Below are 19,275 nucleotides of genomic sequence, written 5' to 3'. Positions count from 1 at the left end.
ACTTCCTTGCCCCATTCCCGTCCTGCCTCACAAAACTTTATTTCATATTAATATGTCACACCTTGCTGCATACCTATTACAATTTAAAATATATATATATATATATATATATATATCTCATTAGTATAAATATACTGTAAATTACAATTAAATTTATTACATCATATCAAACTAAGGATTGAAAAATATTATCTAAAGTGTTTAACAAGATAATATCACAATAAAACAAAATGTATTAATATTCATGCATTTAAATACTTAGTAATACATACTAAGTTTTTAATACTGATAGAGCGAGGTGGGGTGAGTCAAGGTGGGGTAAGGAGAAATTGTCATCCCCAGTACATATATCTAACAAAGTAATGACATAACTTAGTTTTTTTACTAATTACATGTCTATATTTTTATTGTTACACATCAACATTTTATTGACCCAATATGCTTCCCTAGGATGTGACTACGAAACACAACCACCGATAAGGGAGAATCCATAAATCAACGTGCTGAACTCCATTGAGCATATCTCAAAATAGGGTCATGTCAAATACATAACTCAAAATTATTTTTTTTTTAAAAAGGTCCAATTGTAAGAACCAAGTATTAGACCTATGGGCCTTGGATTACTTTGGGCTCACAATCTATTTGTAGTGGGTTTGAAGATTTCCTACTATGGGTCGTTCTCGGCAGAGAGACTCAAAGCAACGCCCAGTTAATATTCACTCCTTCACTCTTTTCCCTCAAATTCTCTGAACCCCATCTTCTCCCAACTTTCTTCTATTTATAGCCAAGGTTAGTGGGGAGGTTATGATTACAGCCACCGTTAGTGCTATTGAAGGTCCAATGTTTTCTGATTAAAGTGGATGTTCAGGTGGGAGGGCGGTGCGGCATTTATGATCTTGGAACTTGGTTCCATCTTGCCCGATTATGTTCGGCAATTCAGTTTCCTGTGCAAATCGTACCTTCCCGGGAAAGGTTTATATACATAACCGGGAACTTTTGACCGACCACTACTTGGACCCCAATATCTTACACTTGTTTGTTCATCAAGGAAGCTTTAAGAAGGGAGCAGGAGAACTGGACCTTTTTGATGGGCCTGTGCCTAAGGCCGGCATAGGACTGGGCCCAGGGCCTGTATGGGCCTGTGCTCAAGGACGGCATGAGGCTGGGCCCGGGGTCTGTGTGGGCCTGGGATCTAGGTACCGTACAATTGTTTAATTTTGTACATGAAGAAAAAAAAAAAAGGGGTTTTAAATGATTTTTTAATTGTGTACGTGGAAATAGAGGTTATTAAAAAAGTTTACAATCAATTATAAGTAATTTTATTACAATAAATAAATAAAATAGTTGTTTTGGATCATGATTAATTTTTTAAATTTAAAATTTTAATTTGTTATATTATTCCTACCTAGCTCGAACTTGTACTTTGATGTTCTACGGCCCCAAACCAACTAAATCTATCCAAAACCATGAGCCATTCATCAATATCTGGGGTTTATGATTGGTCTTTATTGCTTCATTTCAGCTAGGAGAAAAGCTTGGTTTTGAACCGTGTGTAACCTTTTTATTGTCCTTTAACAAAAAAGAATATAACATGTTTTTCTTTACTTATTTCATCTTCCTATTTGGTACAACATGGAGGCAAATGTGTTACAGATGTGACAATCAATGGCAAAACTTTTTTTTTTTTTTAAGAAAATCAATGGCAAAACGAGAGCAGCATAAGTTGCATTGATTCACGTTGTAATTTGAATGGGTGTCGTGTATGAAGAGAAATCTATGAACGTATTCGATACTTCTTTTTGACTTTTTTTTTTTTTTTTTTTGGCTAAATGACTCTTTGACTAGTCATATGTAATACATTAAACCAAATTCTCCACGTAACCATCTTCCACGAATGCATTTAAATGAAATGAACCTTATTTTTATAAGTTCCTTTTCTTCACTTTTTCTTCTTCCAATTTATTTCCCGTTTCTTTGTTCTCTTTTACTATATCCCAGGTCCAAAAGAATAGTCTTTCTTTTTTCCTATTGGGGCGAACAAGTTCTCCTGTACTTCCTAATTACAATACAATGTACAATAGTGATTCAACATTGACTTCTGTGCATTCTTTGTGTGATTTAGAAGTTATAAAACAAAAAGATGGACCATAGCATGAATTGTGGACTAAAAAGGAGAGTAGTAGAACATGGAAAACAACATTGCTAAACATAAATACATGTTTATCAGATATCACAATATTCCAAGAACCCCAAACTGCTTTATTATCATATACGGTTATAAAGAGGTCAATGATATCTACATATGAGGGGGGCCATGATTTGCCCTTTCTAAATGTAGCCAAGGTTTATACATTTGTAGTCCATGTTCACATTTTTATTGTAGGTGCTGGTATAATACTAGTATCTTGGCTGCATTCTTCAAAAGACAAACATTGCCAAGAACATTTAGAGTATGCCAAAATCAAGAAAAATAAACGAAAAAAAAATATATATATATATATATATATATCAGAGCATCAAATTTGAAAATTTTAGAGCATCACATTTGAAATTTGTTGTACGTGTTTTTATGTCCAGGGATTTTTCTATACTCCGAAAAAAAGTTGAACAGAAAATCTTTGCTTTGTGTTGCTGATAATCTGCTTGGGCCACTTGGTCATTTTCCTACTATTTTTTCATTGTACAAATGGAAAGACTGCCTTATTGAATACTAACAATGTAATTTCAACATAATGCTTCACTTAGCAGCATCTCTCTCTCTCTCTCTCTCTCTCATCTATGGAATTAATAACGACATTCTACAACTGTGTAATCTGTGATAAAAGTAATCATTATCGTCATTGTCAGCTTTTCTAATTTCCATGGAAATCCAACCAACATTTCACTCTAATTGCTTATCCTCTGGATAAACCTGAAAAAACAAAATATAAAGCAGTGATCAGTATCTAGTGTTCATGCACAAGGTTGCATACGCAATTAAGTACTTAAAACATGACTTACAATAAATTCTTATTGGCCAGTTTGGATGGAGGGGGAGGGAGGGGTAGTAGGGTAAAGCTGTTTGGAAATTAGCCCTAAGTGAAAGCGCATCAATGTGTATGACCCAATATTTGCACTGTTTTGCTTTATTGGACCTTGTCGTTAATTATAATAAGAGAGAGAAAGCAAAGCAATTCATATTTACCTGGTCGCGTTTCTCCTCACTGAAGCTAACGGTTCTAACCTTCAACTCCCCTCTGCTTGTTGTCAGTTCATCTAATATCTCAGCATCACACATCTCCACTCCCCTATCCCCATTTCCAATATGTGGTGCATCCCTTTCCTGGTATAATATATTATGAGTTTTGCAGGTTAATGAAAAATAATATTGTTTACAATGAGACATTGGATGAAACCTACATTGAAAGATAGGCTGATAGAAACTCTTGGGGCACCAGTGACTTCCTCATACTCAGCTGCATCCAGTTCCTGCAAATGATGCTTCGCAAAAAGCTTGGGGAGAATATGCTGCCTTATACTGATGAGAAGGAAGAATGGCAAAGGGAACAAGATTCCAGCTATAGGAATCCATGTTATACCGAAACAGACCAGGAAGTATACGAATTGGAAGATTGTAAACATGGCTATGTATTTAAATGGTACTGACTCCACAAAGGAAGCATGAACTCCTTCCAAGACCCTGCAATGATCAGCACGATAGGGATTAGAAAAATTGTTGGCAGCCAATACTTGTATTACAAAATAAAGTGAAATCTCCAGCAAGGGGATGTCAGGAATTTAATGTTTCTTTTTTTAATATTAGGTATTCAATACTTCACAGCCATACAAGAATCAGTAAAATCATTGGCAGCTGTGTCTCATACATATATGCCAATAGGATGAAGAAATAATTTCTACTAAGGTTCTTTTGAAAACACTTGACTATCAGCATGTTCATTTCGTCCAATCAGGGGGCAGCTGGGAATAAATAATCATCAATAAGTCTCTTCCCTTTCTTAGACCCAATAATTTCTACATGTCATTCAACAACTTCATACCCTTCTTGAGAAATGAATCCACTAACGTTTGTGTGTTTGCATATGTGTACATTCTCAAATGATTATAAAAAAAATATTACATTAGTTTGAATTTCACTTTGTTAAGGGACATAGACAAAGCAAATTTGGCTAAAATGTGAGCAGAAATGTAATGGATAAAAAGAACTACAACATACTTGTACCGCCGTCCAGGTGATATGAAAAGAAGGAGCATCCTTTCCCAAAACTGGTTCCCAGGAAGACTGTCTATGGCCATGAAAGCAAAGTATCCCCAAAGTACTGATGTAGGTATCTTCTTTATTGCAGGCATAGCGAAAACTGATGCTGCCACCATGAGTGACTGTAAGAGATTACTCACTCTCTGCTCATTAACTCGGACAGGCAGGTGAGCATCAATGTGCTTCTCGGGATCAAATGTATCCTTTGCATTTTCACCTTTCATTACCACTTCCTTCAAGTCTTCCAGCTCTTGAACCACTGAAGTAATCTGCAAAACAAGTATTTTAGGGTGCAGGAACCACTTGCATATAGAATTTTGTATGTGGATGAAGTCTTTTGGGGGTGGGGGTATTGAGCCTATACAATCATTATAAACTCAAGAGAGTGTAAACAACTTTCTTGATAAAATAGTAATGACCATCTCAGAGAGGAAAAAATGCTGTTGAAGGAGGGATTCAAAGAAAACATGTTTCTTTCACAAGTTAGTACTAACCGGAGGAAGTATAACTTGACTGTTGTCCATTTCTATGAACACAGATTGCATCTTGCCATAGACTTCAGAGTTGCTAGCATTCTGCCTTATGCTTTCCTTGGCGCTCTCCACCATCTTCCTTCGCATCAACTGCAACTCATGTATTAGTTAAATTACTTGTCTAATCCAGCTCAATTACCAACTATCCCAAGTAAATTCCTATGACTTTCTATAAACCCACCTGCCTTTCAAGAACAGCAAGGCTTTTAGTGTGCATGGGGGACTGTGGAAGGACACCATTCGAAGGAGGTAACCCAAGCAATCCACAAAGCAAAGTCTGCAACCATGTTTTACAAATATAGAGCATAAGTCTTCATAAATTGTACAAATAAAAATAAGTGCCAACACAAATTACTAGTGATACATACCATGAAAGCTAGCAATAAGATATCATAATGATATGCAGAAGGGTTCTTAAGATTGAACTCCTTTTGTTGTGCCATCTGTGAAGCAACACTGTGGTCAAAAAAGTAAAGCCCTGCAATCATCACAGCAGGAATAAAGGCTGCAAAGATGTATGCTGGAGAAACCTTGCCCATGTCCTACAGAAGATATGAATCAATATATTTTGGTGCATACACAGAAAAACACACTCCTATCTTATACTTTCATGGAGGTTATGAGACACACTACAAGAAGAGAGCCTATTAGTGAACGCAAAAAGGGAGGGGGGGGGGGGGGGAAATTACAGGACATAGTTTACCTTTACTACAGTCCAATGGTGTAAAGATGTGGATTCCCAAGCAAGAGGGCTGTAGAGCCTTCTGGGAACACCAGAGGGAACTTTTCCGGGTACACCGAATGACAGAGCTGTCCACACTAGAACCATCAAAGGAACCCCATAGTCTGCAATGAAGCTTCTAAACCACCCTGCATAACATAGTAATAACTTTCAGATTCAACACGTAACCTATTCAATGACTAGGCATAACTTTTGCTTGACAAACCTGTGCCATACCACCATGACCTCGCTTTTCTGCTCTTTAAAGCAGTGTAGAGAAGGCCAAAAGTAAATATGATTCCCAGTAATCCATTTATGTAAAGCCACTGAAATTGATACTTCACTGACTTTGGGTCCTCAGCTTTGGAAACTTCAAACTCACTTGCCATTCCCTGTGATTCAGAATTTGTCAAGTGTTAAGCAGCATGCTTCTCAAGTAGATGTTGTATACTCCCTAAGTTGATTCATTTCAAGACTGGAGTTACCTTGATAGCCTCTTGTATAAAGAGAACAGCAATCAGCATGCCAAACAGTTCGCCTGCAATCCTTGTAAATTTATTGATGACTGTGCAAGCATTGAATATTGCAAGAAGAAACAGCAAGAGAGCTGTCCAGACACAAACCCTGCACAATTTGTATCAATAATATCAAATTACATAAAATTCATTAAGAGCACATGCTTAAACAAATGATGGTTGATTCCTATTACCATCCAGCCCAAGCCAAGAAGAGTCCGCGTCCCAAATCCTCCCTTCCTTTAGCAAAGTTGTACAAATATGTGTACATAATAACAGTTGGTTCTGCAATTCCCAATATTAAAAGAGGTTGTCCTCCAAGAATCGCATGTATGATACCACAAATAGCAGTAGAAGCTAAAGTTTCAACGGTGCTCAAGCTACCATCTGAACAGAATAAAATTTCCATTGCTTTCAAACTTATCAAAGAAAATAGGATAGAAAAGATTTTTCATTTAGTCCCCATTTGGTCACCAAGAAAGTGAGGCATAAGAAACAAAAATCAAAACAACAAAAAGCCTTAACATCTCAGTTCATCTTTGCCTTTCTAATAATTTATCTGGACTGAGCAAATCACTGAAGAAAAAGCCTAGATGACTAACCTGTATCTCTGCTTAGTTGCTCACCAAAGGCAATGACAGGAAGAGCAGAAGCAAAGAAGATGTAGGTGGTTGGGGCCAATATCCTAAAAATGAGAAATTGATGGAATTAAAAATACAAATCCATGTGACAAATTATAAAGTAGGTGTATAAAAGACAATACAAATCACTCTAATCCAGCCATAAACCTTGTAGCTCAAGTATCACTTTCTAGTGTTTACAACAAAGACATCCAGGGTTTAAACCCTCCCTCCCCCCACCCCCCAATTGTAACTAATGAATTATCAACAAAATAACATACCCAATTCCAGAACGAAGACCGCTTGTCCAATCTTGTTTGTAACACTGTAATCTTCCTCTGACGTCATTTCCAATACCCCTGAAGGGAGCTCTCAAGTTCTCCATTTTTCTGATTAAGAAAAAAAAAATCCCACAATTTAATATAAAAAAGTCAGAACGCAGAAGTTCAAAATCTTATAATTTTAATGAGAAAATCCCTTTTTTTATTGGCTTAACAGAAACAAAAACATATATGCATTAAAAAAAATATTTCAAAAAAAATCAAAATAAAAGCAAATATCAAATGGCAAATAAATAAAAACCAGCAAACCAAAACAGAACAGAGTGAAAAACTAAAAAAACATGCAGAATAACTTCCATAAAAAATAAAATAATTCCATGCAATGATTATATCAAGCAACAAAATTTTTCTTTGTTGTGAATGAAAAAATCACTCTTGTACTCCTCCAAGTCATTTGACTGGACAACAAGATTTATGAATAGTCTGTTTGGTAGAAGAGAGAACAGGGAAAATGGCAAGACATAAATAAAAGCCTCTTCTTTTCCATCATTCTGCTTTCCAAAACAATCAAAAACTCAACAAAACAGAGAAAGATAACTACTTGTATTAGTCTTGGTTGGGTCAATTTCTTTTCTTTACTTGCTTGCCTTTCTCATCACAATCAACAAAATTTGAAGAAGAAGTAAATAAAAAAAAGAAAGACAAAAGAACTCAAATTGTTATTTCCTTCATTTCCCAGCATTTTCTTGGCAAGCAAACATGTAAATCATTAAACAAAATCTTTTGCATTTATTTTGACATTCATAAATTAAGGAAAAACCCAGATACCATATAAAACCACCATGCACAAAACATGGTTTATACCAAAAAAAAAAAAAAAGGAAAAAGGTAGAGAGATATTACATAAGAAAAAAAAAACATTAAATGAGACAAAATAAATAAGCAGCAGCATTCATTCTCAGAAGACTGAACAAACATAATAGTGATATTTACATTGCTGTAGAACTCACCGGAAAACTTGTCAAAGATGAAGAAAGTGTGTCCTCGTGTTCTTGACTTCCTTCCCTTTACCTTGAGTCGCTGTTGCTTTGTTGTTTGTAAGGAAGGGACGAAGAAAGGAGGCAAAGTCCAATGCCTTTTAAACGGAACCCAAGAGTCCTATGTTTATGTGGGGTCCCACTTACTTTCTCAGCATTTACGTCAGATCATCTAAAGTCTTCTTAAATAGATCTACATCTAAAGTCTTCTTAAATAGATCTACAGTACAAATTTTACATATTTTAGGCCAAAAAACACTCACATTAATGAGTGTAAAAATATATAAAATCATGTATATATTTGCATGAGCTACAGTATCCGTGTAAATATACACGGATACTGTAGCTCGTTTATAATTATTTTATTAATATCTTCTCTCTCTCCTGCACCTTACTCTCTCATCTCAACTCTCTCTCTCTCTCATTTCATCACACTTTTCTCTCATCTCAAGTTCTCAACTCTGCAAGGCCGATTCCCATCAAAAAAAAAAAAAAAAAAAAACCTCTGCAAAGCCGATCAGCTTCTCCTTCTACTTCAAAATCTCAGGCTTCGAAGACGGAGACGACGCTAGCTCTCAACTCTGCAAAGCCGATTCCCATCAAAAAAGAAAAAAAACCTCTGCAAAGCCGATCAGCTTCTCCTTCTGCTTCAAAATCTCAGGCTTCGAAGACGAAGACGGCGCTAGCTCGACGGAGATCTCGTGTGGCACGGACTGAGTCCGATCGGCGAGTTTGGGCGGCAAGTGAGTTGGGAACGCCGATCAGCCTCTCCGATCCAACAATCCGTTTGGAAAGGAAGATGGTGACAGAGAATTGATCGGACATGGAGGGTGAGTGGGTCAGATTTGTTGTGATTGTGTCGTTGTTGTTGTGATTGTTGTTGTGGAAGATCGGTGAATCATTGTTGTTGTGATTGTTGTTGTGTCGTTGTTGTTGTTGTGGTGATTGTTGTTGTGGCAGATCGGTGAATCAATGGCCGGATTTTGTTGAAGGGTGGCTGGCTGGGTGTGGGTGTGGACGGAGAAGACGAGGGAGGTGATGAGTCTGTGCAGAGAGGAGAGGGAATGAAATAATAAAAAATGTAAAAAAATGAATATTTTATTAAATAAATGTGTAGAATAGATAAACTGATGTAGGTGTTTTATAAAAGTGGATGTGTAAAATAGAAAAAGTAGGTTTTTTCTTGTAAAATAGACATAAAATTTGCACGAGCTGATGTGGTTACTAAGGGAATGAATGACTCTTTTTTGGGTTTAGAAATAAGTATGGAATGTGTTAAATAAGTGATAATAAATGAGATCAATTAGAATATTATTATCAATGAGAGTCTTTTTTTTTTTACCATTGAATTTACTTATAGCACCCAAACAAATATCAATACAAGTGAGAAGTAGGTGTAGGTTGCATACAACTATTCCTTTAAGCTAGCTAAACTACTGATTAATATCAAATCACAAAATTAGATGAAGAATAGGGTTTTTCTTTTTAATAGAAAACAAAACCAAACCAAACCAAACTGAAAACATGTGATATATTAGCAATACTGAAGAAAGTACGTGTGCGTTTGGCTTCAAATTAAAAAACCAGCTTATTTTACTATTTAGCTTATTTTTGTTACTATTCATGGGTCCCTCTACACTTTTTGGTACTATTTATGGGTCTCACTGTACTATTTTAGCTAATCTTTACCTTTATCTACAGTAATTTCAACAAAAAGTTTTCAGTTTCAGCAAAATATGCGGATCCCAAACAGACTCTACATGTGATAATTTAGGTCGATAAACCCAAAGGAGAACTATATTCTTTGGCAATTTGGCTAGTCTCTCATTTAAAAGAAGCCAATTAATTATTTGATGACCATCAAGTATTAATGCACAACACTTAAGGTATTACTCTTTTGAAATTAGGTAGAAAATCTTCTCATTTTCTTTATAGTCACAACATATTTCACAAAAAAAATTTATTATTGTCAATATGATAAGTAGTTTAATAATAAATAATAAGTCAAGAACCTTGTAGCTCTATTAATTGACACTTTCTAGTGTTCTTAACCGAAATATTTATTCGGAAATCTCCCTTACCCCTAATTATCAAATAATAATAACAACAACAACAACAACAACAATAATAATAATAAATGATAAAGTGGTGTCAATTTATTGTAAGTATCATGTGAAAATCAATAATAGCATGTCAATTTAAACAATTGTAAAACTTATTGTGAAAATTAAAAAAATTGTGTCTATACATTACTCTTCCTAATATATATATATTGAAAACACTCTTCCTAATAAATTGATGAAAGTATAAAGTGACTAAGTGAGTGTGGTATACTTGTAATGTTGGTAGAAAATTTGTAGTATGCTATGCTCTGAAATTTCTATGGAAGTGATTTTTTTCTCCATAATTTGATAATTGAAGTGATTTTTGATGTTTGATTTTTTTTTTTTTTTTTTAATTATGGGAAGTGATGTTTGATAATTGATTAGTGAATGGACCATTATTATTCTAGCTGGATTTTGGCTTTTCTTAACTTGATTCAAGGTAAATATGCATAAAGACAGAAGTCGTATAGGTTGGATCAACCTTTGGCAATTAAGTTCATCCTTAATTTATGTTAGACTAGCTCTTAAATTTTAGGTTTCTTTTCCCCCTACCAAACTAGTATTTTTTACATTAAATAAATAAATTATATATTTGAAGAAATTTTCCCAAAAAAAAATTTGCCAATGTCAATATTTCGTATACTTGCATAGTTATGTTTGGATTAATATATATCACATTCTCAAAAAAAAAAAAAATGATATATATATATATATATATATATATCCATTCATTTTTATTATTATTTATCTTGTTTTGTTATTTTTTGCTTTATCTATATTTATTAAAAATAATTAATGATGAATTCAATGGAGTCAATGTTTGAATTAGTGAACCACACCACTGCACACCCTTGGTGCTGTGGTCACTCTACTAGTATAAATACTTGTGGGGATGTGGGGGATAAGGGCCAAGGTTCAAGTCTCTAGGAGGGAGTTTCATACACATATACACTTAGATTAGGTTAGAGTAGAAATTCTATCTTGTATCAAAAAAAAAAAAATTAGTGAACCATGATATTAGTATATCACTCCCTTAGGATACGTTTGGCAAGAGGATTTTTGTTTTTGTTTTTAAAACAGTGTGAAAATAATTTTCAAAAAATTGAATGTGAAACTAGTTTTCAAAGAATAATTTTTACATTATATGTGTTTGGCTCACACTTTTAAGGGAAAATTTCAAAATATTGAAAAAAATTGATGTTTGGATGATAAGTTTCAAATTTGAAATATTAAAATTTTTTTGTGATAAAGGTAAGTTTCTTAATTTAAGAGATAGAAGAGTTTGGACAAATTTATGGGCTCTACTATTTTCAATTTATTTATAGTTATGCCATTAAAATTATTTTATGTATCTTGAAAACATCCACTCAACTATTTTCAAAATCTTTTTTTTTTTTTTTGAAACTAAAGAAAGAAAATTTTATTGATGTAAAAGAAAAAGTGTACAAATAAAAGACATACAGCAACTTTGCATGTCACAGTAAAACAAACCAAATAAAGAAACAACTTCAAAAAATTTAAAAAACACAACTTAAAAGTTCTCTTGAGTAGCTGAAACCCGCTGGTATGTCTCCAGAACTGCTAAGGCCCCCTCTAGAATCGCCTTTGGCTGTGTTTGTGTTTGAATTTTCTCAAAATAGAACTTGTTTCTTGCACTTCAAATTGTCCAATACAAAATTGCCTATAGGAAATAATTTTCTGAAAACTGTATTTTAAAAGCATCAACCAAACAGTAGATTCAAAATGTGGGACTCATCATTTTATGGTTTCCAAAACAAAATATTTTATTTAAATCTTTTTACCAAATAGGCCCTTAACAATTCGATACTCAACAAAATTTTGATGTCTATCAATCTATAGGAGGAATATAAACTTTTCAAAGAAAACAGAAGCTTACATGCAGATATCTGAATATTTAATACAAAAAACTAGACCTATAGTGACATTTAGCTTTTTTTTTTTTTTTTTTTTTTTTTTTTTTTTTTTGTGCTGGGCTATAGTGGCGTTTCACACAAACGACACTATAGGTCTTTTTCCTCCTCTAGTCCTCATTAAAAAAAAAAAAAAAAACAAACAAACAAAACAAAACCCTACCGAAATTTTAAAAACTAAAATAAAAAGTGCCTATAATGACGTTTACAAAAAATGGGTCTATAGCAGCGTTTCCATGGGTCTATAGTTGTTATTGGTTCAAATTTGAACTTAACACTAAGATTACTTTTTTGTCTCAACAATATCAACCAACAACAACCTGCCACTTAAGATTTTTTTGTAAAAATGTTATGAACGTAGCATATATATATATATATATATATCTTGTTAATAAATTGCTTCCTCCAAAATGGTTTACAAAAGTTAAAATTATTGTTTCTCATGATTATCATTTCATTGTTATTGCTATGATTGATTCTGGTGCGGATATGAACTATATCGAAGAAGGATTAATTCCCTCAAAATATTTTGAAAAGTCCACTGAAAGATTGGTTTATGCTAATGGTTCCCAAATGAAGATCAAATATGAATTGAATAATGCTCATATTTGTCATGATAATGTTTGTTTCAAGATTCCTTATATATATATATATATATATATATATATATATATATGTATCAGAAGACTTAGAACTAAACAAAAAAAATTCAAAACCCACCTAACCCCACCTACCCCACTCACCTTATCAATACCTTGTTATCAATACCTTGTCTCCACGTAGCTTCTTCTTCAGACTTCTTCTTTTTTTACCTCAACAAAATGTTGTCAACATATCATTTATATATATATATATATATATATATATGTATATCAAATGATTTAGAACTAAACAAAAAAAATTCAAAACCCACCTAACCCCACCTACCCCACTCACCTTATCAATACTTTGTCTCCACGTAACTTCTTCTCCAGACTTCTTCTTTTTTTACCTTAATAAAATGTTGTGAACATATCATATATATATATATATATATATATATATATCAGAAGATTCAAAACTAAACAAAAAAAATTCAAAACCCACCTACCCCCACTCACCTTATCAATACCTTGTCTCCACGTAGCGTTTTCTTCAGACTTCTTCTTTTTTTGCCTCAACAATAACAACCAATAACAACTTGCCATTTAAGATTTATTGTAAAAATATTGAGTATCAACCTAGGATTCGTTTTTTATTTTTAATAATTAGGAATTGGATTTATGTGAGTATAAGAAGTACTGTATTATTTTCTCTAAAATTAGGGATATAGGAAGATTCTAGGGATCATTCCAAAGTTAGGTAAAACACCCAAAAAAAATAGTTAAAATTTTTAGATGACAGCCTCTATATATATACAAAGCTTTTTCTTTAGAAAAGAATGTGAGGACCTTAACGTTTTCTACGCAATAACGTGGCTAGCTTCTTCCCTATGTGGTATGCAACTGCATGTGCATCACTTGAAAGAAAATTCAAAGAAAATGAAATGTAGAAAGGTTTCCAAAAAGTTGGGCTTTGGAAATTGCAAGAGCTTTGAAGAATAACCATTCACAAATAAGGTGAGGATCAAATGATAATTTCCATGTGGTGGAAATTTATTTTCTTTAGGTTAGACAAATGCGTGTTCTCCTCAACGGCTCAACCAAGAGACAATATGGATCCCATCAAAAAAAAAAAAAAAAAAAAAAAAAAAAAAAAAAAAAAAAAAAAGAGACAATATGGGCAAGTTATTGAGACATTGAATTTTCAAATAAGCAGACAAAATAGACAGTAACCATCACAATCACTGGCTGCTTCAAAGTGGCAATCTGGCAAACGACAAATGAGATTATACAGGGATAATGTGAATTCTAGTCGGTAAACTTGGTAAAGTCTTTGAATTACCATCTAAACTTTAAATTGTATACATAAAAAACTAATTAATGTCTTGGACCGATGATAAAGAATAATAATTTTGGAACAAACAATATAGGTTGGAAATACTATCGTATTTAAAATAAAAATAAAAAAATAAAAAAGATAATGAAAAGGGTAGTGAGCAATTTTTTTAATTTTTTAATTTTTTGAGAAGATTTTTATTTTTAATTTTATCGGTTAGCATGATTGGAATTTTAAAATTATTATTTTTTGGGTAAAAAGGAAATTTAACATTGAGGAATGGGGATTGTCCATAGAGACAAAAGAAGACGTACGAGATTGAAGCTCAAGTTTGAGTGAAAATGACTGAAGTTTTGGTTTCTTTGGTCAATGGTTGGTCTGATTTGGGCAAAAAATTAATTTGGCAAGTCGACATTGGATTTATATATATATATATATATATATATGAGATAGGTTCAAGTTACACATTTTTCAAACCATTAGATTTAAGTAGATCCAATGGTCAAAAAAAGACCCTCATTAATGCTAATATTCTAATTGATCTCATTTATTATCCCCTATTTAATACATTTCATACTTATTTCTAAAAAGAAAAATAAAATCTCATTAATAATTATTACTTTAGTTCTTTCTACATGCATAATGGCGCAAAAAAAAAAATTGGCTTTAGTAATAATCATTTTTGTAGTCGAAAAATAATGAATCTAACTATTAAAGTATAAAAACATATGTGCTGCTCACAAAAAGACACCAACAAAAATGTCTAGAATATTGTTGAAAGAACTATGTTGCCATTATTATTGAGATTTTATTTCATGAGACAAGATCTGGAGTGTTTATGTTGATGAGGCAAGGAGCATGGTGGTGAGATTGGAATTAAGAGAAAGGCAATGAAATTGAGTTGGAGAAAAGCAATGGAGGAGAAAGAGAGAGCAGAGAAAAACGTGATTATGGAGGAGAGAGAGACGTAGACTTTTTTTTGGGTTTAGAAATAAGTATGGAATGTGTTAAATAAGTGATAATAAATGAGATCAATTAGAATATTATCATTAATGAGAGTCTTTTTTTGACCATTGGATTTACTTAAATCCAATGGTTTAAAAAATGTGTAACTCTTCTAACTTGAACCCATCTCTCTCTCTCTCTCTCTCTCTCTATATATATATATATATATATACTAGTATTATGCCCGTGCGATGCACAGCTTAATAAAAAAATTGTATATAAATTAAAATATATATTTTTTATACTATAATATAATTTAATAACAAAAAAAAATAGTAATTTTTAAAAATTATGGCAAGTTTTAAATTTTTAGAAGCTCTTTGTAGTAAAATTTTAATTTGTTTTTATATATATATATATATATGGCACTTAAAAATCTTTCTATTATACTTGCTAACACATGGAGTAGTAGAAGTGCTAACCATAAATAAATTTCTAGCATATATAACTAAAAAAAAATTCCATAAATTACAAAAATAAAGTATCTAGATTGCAATGTAAATGTAAATTTTTGTCATAAGTGAGGAAATAATTAGCATAATCAATTAAGAACACCAAATCAAAAAATAATATCAATAATTAAGATGAATTGCATTATCTAAATTTTTTCAATCAAAAATCATAGAATTTAAGTAATAATTGAACTGTGTTAATAGAAAAAATAGAAACACAATCAAATAAAATAAAAAAGATAGCTCTTCTCACATAAATCTCCTAATTTCATATTGTAGATGAGTTCCATCCCAAATAGATTTGGTGATAAAATTTCTTGTATATATGACTGAACTAAATATTCCATAAATTAAAAAAAAATAAAATAAAAATAAGTATCTATACCTTCTAGGGTACTACACTCAAAATAATTTCAAAAATAGATAAATAAAGGTACATAAAGAGAAAAAAAAATATATATATATATATATATATATATATATATATATCATATTGCAATATAAATGTAAAAGTTTACATATGAATCACCCGTGTCTAGCCATTTTGATATTGACATTCATGTCTAGCCATTTTGATATTGCCCTTAGTGAGGAAATAATCTGCACAATCAATTAAAAACACCAAATTAAAAAATATATATATCAATAATTAAAATGAATTGCATTATCTAAAATAATTTATACAAATTATAGAATTTAAACAATAATTGAACTACGTCAATAGAAAAATAGAAACACAATGAATAAAAAATAAAAAGAAGATAGCTATTATGAATAGAGATGAATAAATTAGAATAAACAAATACATATAGAAGAAGAGATGAATAGAGAAAAAAAAATTTGTATGGTTCTATGAGTTATATATATATATATATATATATATATGTCCACTCCACGTAAAAGAAGTTGATATGAACAAAAAATCTAATGTCAGTTTAATTTTGTGAAGGTGTGAAGTTAAAATCTAAATCTTGGAAGTCTGAAAAAAGAAAATAATAATCAATATGTAACGTAACAAAAGTTAAGAAAATCCCAAAAACCATATTCAAGCACAACAAATTAAATTATAAACAAACATTATTGTAGCTTTTAGAGTGAGGAAGATAGAAATTTACCTTGTAAATAAGAAAAAAACTGAAGATCGGGATAGACTGAGCATGTCGTGTATATAGAATGAAAGTGTGAAATTGATATCATTCCCTTGTAGCAATGGAATTGATTTACGTATCATGATATCAAAATCCAATAACTGATCTACTTTAAATAGTGCTATATTCACATGTACTTGTAAGAGAAGTAGAGTTCTAGTTAAACTTTATTATATAAAATCCCATTAGGAAGATGATATTTGATTATATTTACTTATTTAATTATATTTTTCTTTTTTAATTGTGTTTATCTAAATATTTATAAAAAAAGAAAAAGAAAAAAGAAGAATAACAAATTGAGAAATCGTAGAAATCAAAAAATGGGAAAAAAAGAAGAATAATTTTTATTTTATTTTTTTAAAAAAGAAGAAGACAAATTGTAGAAATCAAAAATTAGGGAAAAAAGATGAATTTTTTTTTTTTAATGGATGAGAAGAAGTTAAGTTGATATTAAATTATTAAGTTTTTGTGTCTATCAAGCTTTATCCAAAGAAGTGATTTCAAATTAAAAAATTTTATGAACTTAGAAATTATAGGAAAAAAAAAAAAGATAACGTAGAAATCAAAAATTATGGTTAAAAAGAAGAATAATATTTTTTAATAGATGAGAAGAAGTTAAGTTGATATTAAATTATTAAGTTTTTGTGTCTATCAAACATTATCCAAAGAAGTGATTTCAAATTAAAATTTTTATCAACGGAAAAAAAAAAAGATAAGAACAAAAAAATATATTTATTTTTAAAAAATCTATAAAAAATTCTGCAATTTAATGAAGTCACTTGACGTAACCATGACTTTTAAGCCCAACTTTCAAAGAAGGAGTGGCTCAAGTAGAATAAAGAATTCAATCCTATCTAATTGTGTTATGAGTAATGATTATCACATATTAATTAGTATACAACTAAATTTTGGATATGATACATACGTACAAAGTGTACACATTGTTAAGTGTATAACAATTTTTTTTTCCGCACTATATGGTATACTTTTCTGTTCTGTAGAAAATGTTTAGCATATTTAAATCACATTATGAATGTATAACAATACTTTTTCTCGTATCTCGTTTCGTATGTTTGTTTCTCAGCCCAACTTTTTTACGTGAAGCAGTATTTTTTTTTTTGGCAGTATTTTTTTAGAGGTAAAAAAGAATTAGAGTCATAATTTTTTTTATTAGAGATAAAAATGAATTAGAGTCCTGATTAATCTAATATTAATCTACAGTTTTTTTTAGACATGAATTAGAATCCTGGTAGTATATTATTCCTTTTTAGTTCTTTAAAAATCTGAAAATTTAATAAAATTTTTGCAATTTGCATTTTTTTAAGATATGAATTAGAGTCCTAGTAATATAATATGATATGATTTTTATCTCTCTTTTTTTATGTGAATTCTATCCTTAGGTAATTATATTCTATTGATTTTAGGGTTTATTGATAACATTTTAGATATACACAATTGTTATTGATTTATCATATTTGTCCAAAAATTTGTATATATCTATTCTTAAAATCTAAAAATTTATTAAAATTTCTGCAATTTGATGAAGCCACGTGGCGCAACTACGACGTCTAAACCCAACTTTTATTAGATATAATATGATATATATAGAATTTAAAATTATTTTTCACGTTCTATGATAATTTATCTTTATCATTTAAAACACCAATTTTTCTCATTAAAAAATATTTAGATGAAAATTTTTACCAGTTAAAGTAATTAGAACTCATTATTTTTAGAAATATTTAAATCATATCTTCATAAAAACATATAAGTATTAAAGTCTGGCCCACTTCATACTATTAAAAAAAAATTGTACTCACACTCAATTAATGTCTTTTTCTCTTCTCCAAAAAAAAAAAAAAAAAAAAAAAATTGTTCTCACACTCAATTAATGTCTTTTTCTACTCCATACTATTAATGTCTTTTCCTTTTCCTTTTTCAATTCTAATATTCTTCACTTTTTTTCTTTTTTTTTTTTAGATAAATAGTATTCTTCGCTCTTGTTTTGTCATGTGTACTCATGTATAACACATTTATTTTAGGAGTAGTTAGACTTAGAGAATTTGTTCAAGAAAATGTATAATGAAGTAAATTATTTTAGTAAGTGTCTCTTTTTCTTTTTTGCTTACGTATCTTTTTCATTTTATATTTAGAGTCTTTTTTAGAGAGTTTCAACCTATGACGTCTGCTCCTGACAATAATTCTTTATTATCACACCAAAACACTGATCGGTTGTTGGTGTAGGCGGGGATTGAACCCCAGATCTCTTATTCAACTATCAAAAACTTTACTAATTGAGTTAATTAGAACTCACATTTTACATTTAGAATTAGAGATATACGAATGCTTCACCCCCCCCCCCCCCTCCTCTTAAGAAGAAAACGTATGATAGCACATAGTTTTGTTAATAATATTTTAAATATTACATCCTATATGTTAAGGTATATCAAAGTGACGTAGATGGGCCTCCCATAAATTTATTTTTGGCTCTGTTACTGTCAGTGCAAAAAGTATTAGTGTATTATTCTTTACACTCATGTGAATGTTGAATCCTCTCATTCGGTGTCATCTTGATCAGACTTGCATTTTATGTGAATACAAATAGTATTGCTCTCTTTAGTCTCTACACTCATGTAAATGATGGATCCCATCATTGGGTATCAACCTAGCTAGGATTCGTTTTTTATTTTTAATAATTAGGAATGACGTGGCTAGCTCCCTCCCTATGTGGTACGCAACTGCATGTGCATCGCTT

At 31.2% G+C, this 19,275-nt stretch overlaps 1 protein-coding gene across 4 annotated transcripts; it reads right to left on the bottom strand.

Moving 5' to 3' along the window:
* Positions 1–2,529: 2,529 nt before the first annotated feature.
* LOC115991835 (boron transporter 4-like) lies at positions 2,530–8,121 on the bottom strand. Of its 4 annotated transcripts, none has more exons than XM_031115779.1 (14): positions 7,936–8,121; positions 6,926–7,033; positions 6,627–6,709; positions 6,219–6,411; positions 5,995–6,133; positions 5,736–5,901; positions 5,492–5,658; positions 5,157–5,231; positions 4,970–5,065; positions 4,750–4,878; positions 4,214–4,524; positions 3,400–3,679; positions 3,185–3,322; positions 2,530–2,911 (listed from the first exon to the last, which is right to left on the bottom strand). In XM_031115779.1, exons 2-14 carry the CDS (start codon positions 7,027–7,029, stop codon positions 2,882–2,884), a joined length of 1,911 nt encoding a protein of 636 aa, XP_030971639.1. In that variant the 5' UTR covers positions 7,030–7,033; positions 7,936–8,121; the 3' UTR covers positions 2,530–2,881. The 4 variants fall into 4 exon arrangements, with proteins under 4 accessions (XP_030971639.1, XP_030971638.1, XP_030971637.1 ...); XM_031115778.1 differs by having other exon boundaries at positions 5,157–5,330; positions 7,919–8,120; XM_031115777.1 differs by having other exon boundaries at positions 5,157–5,330; positions 7,936–8,120.
* Positions 8,122–19,275: the final 11,154 nt, after the last annotated feature.

The sequence above is a fragment of the Quercus lobata genome, chromosome 5 (assembly GCF_001633185.2).
Source record: "Quercus lobata isolate SW786 chromosome 5, ValleyOak3.0 Primary Assembly, whole genome shotgun sequence".
Classification (NCBI taxonomy): domain Eukaryota; kingdom Viridiplantae; phylum Streptophyta; class Magnoliopsida; order Fagales; family Fagaceae; genus Quercus; species Quercus lobata.
Note: the sequence above shows the minus strand (reverse complement) of the source record. Positions and strands in the feature narration are given on the sequence as shown.

Bases quoted from the DNA above. Each gene is read 5' to 3' on its own strand.
- LOC115991835 (XM_031115778.1), bottom strand. From the start codon at position 7,029: ATGGAGAACTTGAGAGCTCCCTTCAGGGGTATTGGAAATGACGTCAGA. The intron at 5,066-5,156 runs GTATGTATCACT...ACATGGTTGCAG, and splicing joins TCTTATTGCTAGCTTTCATG to ACTTTGCTTTGTGGATTGCT. The intron at 3,323-3,399 runs GTAGGTTTCATC...ATATTATACCAG, and splicing joins CTATCAGCCTATCTTTCAAT to GAAAGGGATGCACCACATAT.